This window comes from Notamacropus eugenii, chromosome 2 (assembly GCF_028372415.1).
Source record: "Notamacropus eugenii isolate mMacEug1 chromosome 2, mMacEug1.pri_v2, whole genome shotgun sequence".
Lineage (NCBI taxonomy): Eukaryota > Metazoa > Chordata > Mammalia > Diprotodontia > Macropodidae > Notamacropus > Notamacropus eugenii.
Genome location: NC_092873.1, coordinates 501,494,486 through 501,508,942, shown reverse-complemented (window position 1 = coordinate 501,508,942; position 14,457 = coordinate 501,494,486). Strand labels below are relative to the sequence as shown.

Here is a 14,457-nt window from a genome sequence, read left to right as displayed (position 1 = left end):
AATGAGTGACACAAGAAAATCATGAAAAACCAGTCAACTGCTTGCTAAAGGAGACTCAAAAATGCTGAAGAAAATAACACTGTAAAAACTAGACTAACCCAAATGACAAAAAAGATCGAAAAAGCTAATGAAGAGAAAAGCAGAATTGGCCAGATGGAAAAGGAGGTCCAAAAGCTCATTGAAGAAAATAATTCCTTAAAGATTAGAATGGAGCACATGGAAGTGAAAGACCTTATGAAAATCAAGAAATTATAAAACAAAACCAAAGGAATGAAAAAACAGCAATGTGAAATATCTCACTAGAAAAACTGACCTAGAAAATAGATCCAGGAGAGACAACTTAAAAATTATGGGGCTACCTGAAAGCCATGATAAAAAAAAGAGCCCAGACATCATCTTTCAAGAAATTGTTAAGGAAAACTGCCGATATTCTAGAACCAGAGCGTAAAATAAATATTGAAAGAATTCACCAATCGCCTCCTGAAAGAGAACCCAAAAGGAAAACTCCCAGGAATATTGTAGTCAAATTCCAGAGTTCCCAGGTCAAGGAGAAAATATTACAAGCAGTCAGAAAGAAACAATTTGAGTACTGTGGAAATACAATCAAGATAACACAAAATCTAGCAGATTCTACATCAAGGGACTGAAAAGCTTAGAATATGATATTCCAGAAACCAAAGGAACTAGGATTAAAACCAAGAATCACCTACCCAGCAAAACTGAGTATAATACTTTAGGGGGAAAAAATGGTCATTCAATGAAATAGAGGACTTTCAAGCATTCTTGATGAAAAGACCAGAGCGGAATAAAAAGATCTGATTTTCAAACATAAGAATCAAGAGAAACATGAAAAGGTAAACAGGAAAGAGAAATCATAAGGAACTTACTGATGGTGAATTGTTTATATTCCTACATGGAAAGATAATATTTATAACTCTTGAGACTTTTCTTAGTACTAGGGTAATTGGAGGGATTATATACATATAGAAAGAAGGCATGGGGTAAGTTGAATAGGAAGGGATGATATCTAAAATAATTAAGGGTTGAGAGGAATATATTGGGAGCAGAAAGGGAAAAATAGAATGGGGCAAATTATCTCTCACATAAAAGATGCAAGAAAAAGCTTTTTTAATGGAAGGGAAGAGAGTGGAGGTAAGAGGGGAAAGCTCTCATCACATTTGGCTTGAGGGAACAACACGCATACTCAATTTGCTATGAAACTATCTTACACTACAGGGAAATAGGGGAAAAGGGGATAAAGCAGGGGTGGGTAGTGACAGAAGGGAGGTCAAATGGGAGGAGAGCATAATTGGAAGTAAATACTTTTGAGCAGGGATAGGGTCAAAAGAAAGAATATAATAAATGGGGCCTAGGATAGGATGGAGGGAAATATGGTCTTCCACAACATGACTTTCATGGAAGTCTTTTGCATAACTACACATGTATAATCTATATTGAATTGCTTGCCTTTTCAGTGGGGATGGGTGGGGAGGGAGGGAAGTTGGAACTCAGAGTTTTAAAAACGAATGTTAAAAATTGTTTTTACATGCAAGTGGCAAATAAGATATATAGGCAATGTGGTATAGAAATCTATCCTGTCCTCCAAGAAAACAGAATGGGGATAAGAGAAGGGAGGAGTATGATAGAAGGGAGGGTAGATTGGGGGAAGGAGTAATCAGAATGCATGCTGTCTTGGGATGGGTGGAGGGGAGAGATGGGGAGAAAAGTTGGAACTCAAAATCTTGTGGAAATGAATGTTGAAACTAAAAAGAAAATTAAAAAGAAAAAAGAAAACATTTCAGCCCTGTACAGCAAATGTTCCAAAATAACAGATTAAAAGACAAAAAATTTCAAAAAAAAAAAAATTAACTGCAAATCAAACCAACTTTGAGGTACAAGTTCACATCAGACAAAAATACTAAAAATCAAGAACTCAACATCTGGCAGAACTGTGGGGAAACAAGCATATATCACTAAAACTGACTAATTCTAAGAATTACACAGTTGAAATATTCGTTAATATAAGTCTTATTAATAGGTTAGCATCCTGAGGATGTTATTAAAAGACAGGAAAAAGGTGTATAAATGGGGAAAATCTATGTAAAAATCTGTAAAATGACAGGGTTGCACTGAATGGCCTCTAAATCTTTCAACTTTAAATCTATGATCCTATGAAATAGATACACACACACACACATACACACTCTGTAATAATTAAAAATGGGGAAATTATGTGTCCAACAACTGAGAAATCACTGGATAAGCTGGTACGTTACCGTAACAGATTATAATTACCATAAAATTGACAAATATGAATGCAAGTATGTAAAGTTATGAATAATATAATATAGAAAATAAGCAAAAAAACACTATACATATACAAGCAGAAAAGGGACTGGAAATGGACATGAAAAATAATTTGCTCCCATTCTTTTGTTTTCACATTTGAATTTTAACATTTGTTCTGCTTACTTGAGCTCACATTTGCTAATATTACTAAATTTATTTTTTAAATTATTTTTAAAAAGAAAAAAATGACCATAGATTCAATTAACACTTTTCAAAAAAAACCTTTATTCTCTTAATTGTTTTTCATTAGTAACTTTGAATGCATCCTGGTGCTAACATTTTTTCTATTTGAATCATGTCTTTGGAATAATACAACTAAATGTCCTTTTGGTTTGGTGATTCAAAACAGACTTTAACTGACCAACTGAGAAAGGGGTCGTTGGAACTGATCACATTTCTTATGTGATGTAGAAAGCTTTAAAGTAACTCTAATATCACTATACTACCTCTCACAAGGTCACTGGCATAATTTTCACACATAAAGGGCATTCAACTAATTAGTCTAAATATAAAATTTCCTAACATCAGAATGTAAGAGTTGAGTCAGTGTTTCAATTTTCCCAAAGACTAGTTAAAATAAAATACGTAGCTTATTCTACCGTATAATTCCCTATGCTAACAGTGGGGGGAAAAAATGACTTGTCCCTGGCCCTCCCTTTCAGGGAAATACACTTATCTAGGTGAAATCTGGAAATGAGATCATTCTCTCATCAAGAAGACTACGGAATTAAAGTACCCTCTCTAAAAGAGAGGGCAGCCTATTAAGACATGAAAAATAGTAAACAATACAATAAATGCTAAATTATACTGTATGGTGTATAAATGTTAATGGAGTTCAAACAGAACGGAGTAAGGGCTAGAAAAATTTGGAATCCTTTATGAAGTGACATGATTTGAGCCAGACCCTGAGGACAGCTGGGGATTGGAGGGAAAAGGAGGGATTAAATGTCCAGAGCAGGATAAGAGAGGATATTGCAGGAACAACAAGGGAAAAGGCTGGGAGGTAGGGCATGTTTGGGGCAGTGAGGCAACTGACCAAACCATAGCATAAGGTGAATATTATGGAGTGATAGGAAATGTTGAATAGGTAAGAGATCCCAGATTATGGACATCCTGGAAAATCCAGTTTTAAGGGTCAGGAGGTGGGCTTATGTAAGAAATAACTGGGAGCCATATGTTTGTCTAGTATTTTTACTAAGTTTTTATCGATATCTTCTGTTTCCTACATCATCTTAGTTATCCCAAGTATCCCTCCCCTTCCTCAAGTGCACAACACACAGCGTTAGAGAGGGAGAGAATCTACAGTTAGGGAAGTCAGCTAAAAGAGGATATAGGAATGGAAGAAAAAGAGGGCATTGGGGTATGAAGGAAAAGACATTTGATTTCAAGTCAGGAACTCCCATTCTAATCCCAGCACTGACACTAACAAGCTAACAATTCATAATGAAAGTCAATTTTGTTATGTGAAAAATTAGGAGATCCTACTAAATGATATCTAAAGTCACTTCAAACTCGTGATAAAAATTTGAACTAAGCAGTTTATGAAAGGCACAGAGAACAGACAGAGTTCAGAGAAAAGTAGGTCTTCATTGTCATGTGTCTGGAGAATAGAAAAGAGATAACTAAAAATTCCAAGGCTCTGACTGGGAGAAATATAAAAATTACAAGGAGCACTGAAAGAGAGGAACTGAGGTAGACCTCATCTGAAAAGCAGTAAAGTTTAGTGTAAGTAACTGTAACTTAAACTCTGCATGCAGATGATGCAAGTTAAAGAGCATCTGGCCTGGAGTCAGGAAGACTCTTCTTCTTGAGAGGGTACCGTATTTCAAATCTGGCCTCAGACATTGACTACCTGTGAGACCCTGTTTGCCGGGGCCTCCTCATCTATAAAATGAGCTGGAGAAGAAAATGGCAAATCACTCCAGTATCTTTGCTAAGAAAATGCCAAAAGGGATCGTGGAGGGTTGGACACAAGTGAAACTGAACCACAACAAAATACCTAACTCATTCTGACATCTAAATGGAGAAGCCTAAAAGAAAAGAGAGTTCGATGAGCGGACAGGTTTGTATATTTAAGTCATTAGCAAAGAAGTAACAGCTTAATTTTAGGTGATAAGACTTCTGACTTATTCATCTGGACAAGTGTTAGCAAACTACCAAGAACAATGTTAATTTTTAAATATAATAAAACTTTTTTTAAAAAAGGTAAAAATCAGCAGCAGGCCATATTTGGTGGATTTTCATCCCTGAACCACTCACTTAACTTAAAAAAAAGAAGTACTATGAGTATAAGGAAATTGTACAGTTTATGAAAACTGACATACTGTAGATGGGAAAAAAACACAACCAAACTATATGAACATGAATATATGCACAAATATGCATGTACATTTACATACATAATACTACAGTGGCCCTCCAAAAATACCCAACTTTGAAGAATAAATTTTTGTACTCTTAGGTGTATATTTTTTCCAAATCAAAAGACAGTCTAACAATTCCAAATCCATTCCATGTTACCTTTAAAATGTATTAATAACATAAAAAGAAATTAAACATCATGTAAGTGAGAAAAAATAACACCAATATATTATTTGTTAAGAGTCTACTTGGTCAAATGAATAACAATTAAAATGTCCTAACAGAGATGTGACTGTAGGAAAAAAGGACATTTTATTACATATAATTCACATTTTAAAATCAGTGATACATGCTTTCTGTTACTACATGGAATCACATTTCATATTAAGAAAACATCATTTAATTAGAAATAACATGAAGGCAGTGGCCCTCTCATGTTTTAAAATGTCATGCTTCAATAGAAGTTGTGGGATTGAAATTCTCAAACAGATGCTACCCTAGACTTGGCTTATTCCTTCTCAGTGTCAAATACAGTCAAATGTTCAGCATCCTTGAGTGAGGTATGGCCATTCCCTACAGGAAGTCTCTAACTTGCAAAAAGAGCTTCATGAAGAATATATAAATAGAAAACATTACATGACCTCTTGAGGACACCAAATTGTGCCAGCTTCATCACTTTACCTGCAGTAGCCACTCTGGATGGGTCTATCTGCTCACTCTTGGGGGCTCACTGCCATGCCCCAGCTGTTACCCAAAGCTACTAGAAAAAAGGAGATTTACAAGTATCTCATCAGTACTAAACTATGGATACAGAAGCTAGACAACGGGGAATGCAGTGATTCTAAATCTGTAGGCATTATGCAAAAGAAAATGCAAAGTGTGGTGTCAAGGGAGTCCTCCAGGAGCAATAGGACTTCTTGGCAAATTCTCTGAAGAATAAATTTAACAGTTATTAAAGTACAACACCCTATTATGGCAGTCACTGAACTTTACATCACAAGAAAAGATGCAAGGGATTTCAGGAAGACATCTGTCACTTAGCAATGATAGTGACCTGAGCCCTGACAAGCAATTCAAATCCCAGCTGAGGAAAATGACTTAACCCTTTGAAGCTTGGTGAACTTTGAGAACATGAACCTTAGCACTGCTGATCTGCCATCACTGATGCTATGTGAGAAATTCTGATCCAAAGGAGAAAATCTCAAAATCCCCTTCTGATTCAGATGCACTTAAGACATTCACATGTCAAGTTATACTATATGGCTATGCCAATCATTATAGGACATTTGACCAAAGGCCGCTGCAAAACCTTACAGAGGGAAGAGTTTAATTAAAATGAGGTCAACCCCCAAAAAACACAAAGCAACACAACTTTAACAATAAATAAACAAATGTAAAAAGTGACATTTTATCTGTTATCACTACTGTGTGGTTTTGCTTAAGAGTTGGTGGGCAGGAATATAGTTGGCAGTGGTATCTGCATACTTATTGGGATTTGTATGCTAATTGAGATGTCAAAACAAAATGCATCCTTTCTCAGGCATCTAGAAACAGAATCAAACAATAAGGTCAGAATTCATGTTGTAACATAAAAATAGGTACGTCGACCTGAAAGTTTGGTTAAAAAGGCAAACAGGCTAAATGCATATCGTTTATTCCCTTAAAGCAAGTGGTTACATGATCACAGAGCCAGAAAAACTTCTGACTCCTAATACAAGAATGACCAGACTTAAATCTGTTTTAGGATAATCCAAGGTTGTCTGTGTCCTTCAGATTTATGGTCTCCATGAATGATTAATGATACCACAAGAAAGGAATTTCTTAATCGCATAGGCTGTGAATGCAATAAGGTAAGAGAGTTGACAAAGTGTCGACTGAAATGACAACTCAGAACATCTGTGTTTTCTCTGTCATTAACATGTCATAACACAGTACAAGTCCACAAGATAATTTTAAAAAGTCCTACTATTCAAGATAGTGTGTCAGGTTCAGGGTCTCATAAGGAATGCTAAGTGAGCCCCATCTGACCTTGTTGACATAAAAAGAAGTAATCTCTAAGTTTACTTCAGAGAACAATGAGACTGTTAGGTCCAGGCTCTTCTTCTGATTGATTAATGTGGTGGTACACGTACACGTACACACACACACACACACACACACACACACACACACACACACACACACTGCGCCACCAAAGTATATTGAAGACACTGGTTTATGTCACATGAAAGCTAGCAGAAACAATTTGTGAATGCAGTGTACGTCGGTGTCACACAAAAGCAGGCAGTTTTCTTGCTTTTAGTAGGTACACATTGGTCTACATATGTAAACAGATGTAGATATGTGAGCCTAGAAACATAAACTTTTTTTAAAACACCAACGTTTTCTAAGTAGGCTAATCACCAAGTCAGTCTTGGGCTATGAATTTTTCATAACAATTTTCTAAGATCATTTATTACATCACAGAAGGGTTATAATATGTTATGAATGAAGGAAGCAGCCAAAACCATTAAATTACAGGTCCCAGAAACATTCAAATAGGTGATATCCTGCAGATCCTATTTGACTGCAAATCTAGGAACAATCCCATCTCAGAACAAGAAAAACTCCAAGTGAACCAATGAGGAATGGAAAGATGTATGGCAGGGTTAAGCAGACTACAGTCTATTATTAACAGTGACCTGTGCACACAAAAAGTGACAAAAAACATCTCATCAAGGACACATGCGCATGAAAATGATAGGGAAAAGGAATAATAGGCTGAGAACCCTAACTGTTCTCCAGGACATACTGGAAAAAAAAAGGGAAGGAATTATATGAATTCGTGGAAAGAAATGGTCAAGAACTACCCAGGATAAGAGAGTGTGAATGGGCTATAATCAAAGTCCCCCCCAAAAAAGTCCCAAAGCAGGGACTCTCTCCACTAATAAGATTATACATTCATGTAAGCATATTTTTGGTGACCTGAAGCCAAATTGGGCAAAAGCATCAGAAAAAATCTTGACACACAAATGACACTAATAGAAATCATGAAGGCAAACAAAGAAGACCTATGAGTAACTGGACACTCCATCTACAATACATCAAATAAAGCCTCGCGAAACACAGAGAAAAACTGAAAAGTCTTGGAAAACATGAACACATCTGATATTTGCAACTGATTCATTTTCTTTGTAAGAATGCTGATGTATATATTTTCCCAAAAGTAGCCTTCCAGATGTACTACTTCAAGGGCTTTTCTTTCTAAACATTAATCTTTAAACATGTAATAAGCACCCCTACTTGTAGTGTTTCTAGGTACCTCTGCATCCTAAAAGTCACCTACATATGGGCACTTGTCTAACCAACACCCAACGGAAACAAACAGAAATGGGCATGCTCGTTTATTACTGGACACTCAATATGCTCTGAACTACACACACCCTCATTCTATCCCGTACACAAGTTTAATTCATCCCATCAATTTGAAGAGGCTTTAAAGCAAATGGCTTCAGCAGAAAGCTAAAGCAAACAAAGATGAACATTAAGATAAATTTCAAGTTCCAACAAAAGGACTAAACTCATTTCTCCTTACCGAGCCATCATTTTAGCTGTGTAGCAGGGCTCAGCTGATTCTGAAAGGAAAGCAAAGCATGGTGTGGATCTAACAGAGACACACAGGATGCCATGGCAAGGGCAGCTCATGGCCCTTCAGGTCTCAAGAAACTTTCAGCTCCTAGTTGCATGGAACTGAAAGTGCTAAAGGAGTTAATGGCCTGTCAAATTCTACAAATGTCATTACAGCAATACTTCAAAGACCTGCTTCTTCTTTCATGTGAGAAATTCTTCCACTTACAGAGCTCACAAAACCATCTCCAACTTAAGAGTCTCAGAGCTGCCTAAAGGCTAGAGACTAAATTACTTGTCCCTGGTTACAGGGGGGACAAGGGTGAGAACTAGGATTGTAATCCAATTTTTCCAGACTCTAAGACCTTAATTCTGTCCCCTATGCCACATTACTGGTATCTACTTAGTGTCCCAAATCTAAAATGTTTGAAATCTCTGGGAAAAAATGAGTGCTCTTATCCCTAAATTAAAAATTACATGAAGAGTACTGGAAAAAAACATATATTTAGAGACAAATGGTACTTTTTTAATATTAACAATGATGAATAGTTATGAATAACATTCATGTTCTAATTTACTTACTCCTCACTAAAATGAACAAAAAACTGTTTAAAAGAAAGAACTTAAAGGGAGCCACCCCACCCCCTTCACCACAGCTATTTTAAAGAAAGTGATCATAAGAACATCTTTTTGAAACTCAGTGATAATTTATTCCAAAAAGAGACAATATTCACAAAAATACGACAGTTTGATTCTGAATGTGTCACCCAGGAAGAGGCATGACAAAAAAACTCACAGCAGCTATGAAAAAATTCTGTATTCAAACATATAATTGAAGAGAAATCAAGATTTGGCACGGAAAAAAATTATCTAAGCATCAGCAACATATTCAAAACCAATTTTATATGTCGGTTAAAATGAAATTTGGAAAAAACTATACTTGTCAAAAATCTGATTACTGAGATAAATGAAATTCTCTCCACCATTTTTTCAACATCTGAATACTGAAGCTACTACACAATCCTGATTCTAAAACCACACAACTGAGAAATCATATTTGATTTAAAATTTTTACTTGAGGAAAAAAATGTTTCTAGAAAACATTTTCTGCTATAAATTGGTACATTGTCACAAAAAAGCTATAAAGTGTATACCCTAATACAAACTAGCATACACTGAACAACGTTCTCTTAAAATAGCAAAAAGTTCTGGCCCATTCATCTCTCCAAAGGGAAATTATTCAAAAAGTTTTTTATACATTCTGAACATTCACTCCCATGAACAGCATCTTCTGTCAAAATGATTAGAATGGACACATTAATACTACATATCTCAGTCTCAACATCCAATAAAGTAAAAAGAAAAATTAGCCAATTTACCAGATCTAAGTTTGGTTGCTATAAAAGCCTCACTAAAATAGTCTCACTTTTTTTTTGTAAAACAAATCCAAAACATTTTGTGTTTCTATAACCAAATATTAAGATCATGGAATGCATGCACAGAGTGTTAAACAACTCATAGTTTATACTATTTAAAATCTTCCACTTAACCAATAAGGAAAGAAAAACACTGGCTCCATCCAATCCCTTCTGTAGTTAATTTTCTTCAGGCTGCTCAATGCTGAAGTCTGCTTGTTCTTCTGCTCCTTCCTCTGTTTCTTCCTCCTCTTCAACTCCTTCTTCTTCCTCCTCCACAGGTTCATCAATCTTCTCCTCCTCCTCCTCCTCCTCAGACTCCCCCTGTTGCTCCTGACTTTGATCTGCAGCTTCAAAGGGATTCTTACCCTGAAACCAAAATAACAATTTGTCTATAGAAGTGATATATTCATTCTCTGTGAATCAAACTCCTAGAAAGCAGAACATTCGAAAATTGTAGATACATGTGATCTGTAATGATTGCAGTATGAAGAAGGCATGTTTGTGCCTTTTATCTCAATTTCTACCAACAGATAACAACCATGGAGATATGCTTTCCCATTTCCCTTCAGCCTATGCTTTGTTCCTAATGAAATTCTAGACACACCCATATGAAAGTTTTTAAATGTATGAATTAATTTTTGGTAAAAAATAAAAAAAGTAAACGTTATCAAGGCTAACTGATTGCAAACTCCTAATTAGAGTCAAGGTGTTTTTATAAGAGTCTGCTTCAACTTCATTTGAATGTTTCAAGTTTCATAATTTTTCAAAATTACTAAAAACTTATGACAGACAAAAAATCTGGATATCTCAATTATTGCTCACAATGGAATAAAAACACAGACTATCAAAAACAAGAGAATATTCAAGTGACCTGACCAAAATGAAGATTTAGTAGCCTAAGCAAGCCTATTTCCCTTCATTTAGTAGCCTAAGGAGGTGGCTTTCCATTCCAAATAATAGTACCAATTCAGAGCTACTATAGTGTTTGAAAGGAACCTAGATTACAAATTACTACATTGGTTGGAATAAAAAGTAAGACTTTGCTTCACCAGTAGGATTTCAGTTCCACCTGCCCAGCCTACAGTCCAACTGCAAGAACATTTAAGAGTAGATGTGAACAAGAAGTCATTAAAATCAAGAAACCCAAGGGATTTCTGCTGGGAGCCCCAGAAAAGGCCCACAAAATCCAGTCACTTCACAGTATTCTGTTCTCATGTCCCTCTACTGAATGAATAAGATGTAGACAGAAATACATTCACTAAGTGGCTTATAGAAAGTCTTCAAAATAATTTGGAATTTCAGGGTTTTTTTCTATTAGATTCCATGAATGCTTTTGAGATTAAGAACTAAGTTAAGGGTATTGACTGAAATAAAGTTTTATTTATACAGGTATTTACTACAAATCCTGCATTTGTGCCTTTACACAATTTTGTATCAACCCTATTAGATAATTTACATAAGAATTATACCTAACAATTTAGTCATTGATTAGTCATTCACCTAAAATTCTCATCTAAAAGACCTAAGACAGGAAATGTTACAAAAATTGAGGCAATGACAAAAAAAGAAGAGACAGAATAAGAGTCTGCCACTTAGGTATAATCAGTCAACATCATAATTAAGAACTGACATCACACCTCCTACAGCAAATCTTTCAGATTTTTCCACACTCTCCTGAAAACCCCAGGCGCCTCACTTAGGGGGAAGGATAGCCAACACAACAGATGTATGAAACAAGTTTTCAAAGTCTGGAATTTAATGGGGATAAATATAAAATTCTGAAGCTCCGTTCAAAAATCAATTCTGCTAGTATATGATGGGTAAGTTACTTCTAGTGGCCAATTCAATTTTAGGAGACTGCAAGCTCAGTAGGAGTCAGCACTGTCACGTGGCAGGCAAAAAAGTTAACTGCCTCTAAATCTGCATTACTAGAAATCACAAGTCACAGAGAGAAAGATGCCCTGGTCAAACCATACCTAGAGTACTGTGTCCAAAACTGAATCCATTTTACAAAGGACACTGAGAGCTTCAGCAGCACACCCAGACAAAAGTGAGCCAGATGAAAATAAACTGGAAAAATAAACCATATAAAAAAATTTACTTAAAGAAATGGGAATGTTTGACTTAAAGAATAGAAAACAAGGTAGAGTCTGATAGCTTCCTTCAAAAGAAAATCACATGGAAGAGGATTATTCTTATTTTTGCTAAACTCAGGAAGGCAAAAAGACTACAGTATATGGAAATTTTTAAAAGGCAGATTATACACAGAAACAAAGTAAAACTTAGAGCTATCTAAAATGGGAATGGAAAGCTCTACAAAGTATGACTTCCTTGTCACTGGAGGCCTTCCAATGGACAGGGGTATAACCATTTGTCTGGGAATGGCACTGCAGGGGCTTTATATTTTGGGTGGACTGATACAACAAAAGCAAGAATAACAAACACTTATGTACACTTTAAGGTTGGCAAAACACTTTACATACATGCTCTCATTTAACCCTTTCAATGTAGTTGAGCTTTACTGAACTTTCTCTTTTTAATTCTCTGTTATATCAGATAACTCTCTGGAAAAAGGGATCTGATCTCCCTTCATAAAGTTCTACTCTACTTTCTTACCATAACAAAGAGGTAACCCATTTCTGAAGCAATTCAATTTTGGGGGGAAGAGTGGACAATAAATAATGCAAAGCCACATCCAAATATCACAAAACTGTTCAGAAATAAGAAAACAATTACATATATCTGTCTGTACTCCAAACATTCAGTATAAATCCCCAACATCATTTACTAAACCTAAATATGGGAATACGTGAACATTATAGCGATTTAACCAACAGAGCATTACATCAACACTTGGAAAATCTTTTCAAACTCTTACCTTAACAAAAAGTTCATAGCGTGCTTTTACAATTGGATTATTCAAAATGCTGGTAGCAGTTAAGATGCTCTCTCTTTGTATTTGTTCCCTATATGCCTACAAGAAGAAGAAAAAAACCATCAATACTTAAAGAGCTAATCCATGTAAAAGTATTCAAAAGCACAAGTACATTTATTCAAATCATTCCTTTTCAGTAACATTTGAAAACTGCTGACAAAGACTAATGGTAACTATAACAGCTAATTGTTAATCTATAGGATTTCTGGATTTCAAGATTTGTTTTTTAACCTCAACATATTATGGTAAAAACCACTAATTCTATAAATATACCCTATTTCTGACTGGGAACCCACATATGTTAATTATTAAAAAATAAATTTACCTCTCTTTTATGCCACTTGTGATAATGTCCCAATAACAAAAGCTTAAGGAGATGTGTCTTGAGAGATCAATGCTGTAAGGGGATTCTTGTGCTCTCAACCCTTTTCCCCACCTTCCCTCTTTTTTCCCTCTTATTCTTCCTTCCCTTTTCTATCTCTTTCTTTTTCTTTGTTTATTTCTTATCATTAAAACTTTCACTAAAGCTAGTCATTATAAAATTGGGTTTGGGTATAGGAATTAAGGCGTTTAAAGAGAAGATTCTAGTGGCAAAAAGGTAGAACAGGGGAAGATGGGTAAAGGCAAAGAGGGAAGAAGGGATGGTGGCCAGAACAAGGGATGGTAAAAGTGAAATTCACAAAATAAAAAGTGGGTTCAATGATGTGTTAGGTCTTATCCCAGGGAATCAATATGAAAATATTGATATATATTCTCAAAGTCTGTTGGCATGAAAGCAAAAAGAGATGTTTTAAATTTCTTTATACTTAGGACAGAGGTTTTCTAAAAAAACCTCAAAAACCCCAAAACCACAAACTCATCTTTTACTGACCTTGATAATGACCTTCCATGAAATACAACATGGCTGAATGCTAGATCAGCAGAAAAGCAAAACTACTTGAATCAGAATGTAACTCAAAATTTTCAAAGATGATATAATGACCAAGCATCTAATAACACTAATGCATTTCCTCCTTTTAAAAAGTCTTCCCTACCTACAGGTCACCAGAGGCAGTTAAAAAATTAATGTTTTTACTCTCCTGTGAAGGGATATTTTTAGGAATTGGGAGCTATGTGGACTTTTAGTCGCAGAGAAAATTCTAACAATTTTTAACAGTATTACTTGTATTCTTATTTTTCCTTTCCTGAAAAATAAAAGTCTCAAAACATTCATCATGATTTTTAAAATTATAAATCTGAGTAACCTTTCAGATGCAATACATCTGAAGATATTTACAGGGATCAATGTGATCAAAGGCAGAGACCCAATAAGCAACACCAGCCCTTAGTAGCACAAATGTAAGAGAAGTCAATGGTTTACTAGACTAGATTCAAACATACTTGTTTCCCCTTGGCATGGTCAGGAGATTTTAAGTGCTGTTGAACCGAACTGTGTAAGGCAGGTACATACACACTGCAAGCACTGCAGTGTACAGTCTCTACTTTCATCATGTAGTCATCTGCAGTAACCCCTAAAAAATACATTCAACTATTAAAGAGAATTAATAACTCAGAGTGCAACATTAAAATGTTGCCTTGTGAACAGTAGGCAAAATCATGTGTAAAAGATTGTTATTTCAATAAATATGAGAAATATGTTGATCAAAGAACATACACATCAGAAAAGAGCAGGCCTTACGTAAACGTTTTCTCTACACAAGAAACCTCAGACAAATAAGGCTTCATTCCCACATTCCCTCATTTCTGCAGGGCAGAAAAAGGTTATCCCATTAACACGGAGGATAAACT

The 14,457-nt window shown here is 35.5% G+C and overlaps 1 protein-coding gene across 2 annotated transcripts in view; it reads right to left on the bottom strand.

Annotated features, from left to right (window-relative positions):
• Positions 1–9,003: 9,003 nt before the first annotated feature.
• The window catches only part of LOC140529972 (DBIRD complex subunit ZNF326-like), a 42,787-nt gene continuing 37,333 nt past the window's right edge, over positions 9,004–14,457 (bottom strand). Inside the window, exons 9-12 of one of the 2 annotated variants that reach the window (XR_011975752.1) lie at positions 14,050–14,180; positions 12,613–12,708; positions 11,711–11,804; positions 9,004–10,100 (exon numbers count right to left, since the gene is read on the bottom strand). Coding sequence is in view for 1 of the 2 variants with exons in the window: in XM_072649045.1 (XP_072505146.1) it covers positions 9,912–10,100; positions 12,613–12,708; positions 14,050–14,180 (416 nt within the window). In the remaining variant the exon portion in view is untranslated. The remainder of the gene's footprint in view (positions 10,101–11,710; positions 11,805–12,612; positions 12,709–14,049; positions 14,181–14,457) is intronic. The other variant, XM_072649045.1, reaches the window with a different exon arrangement.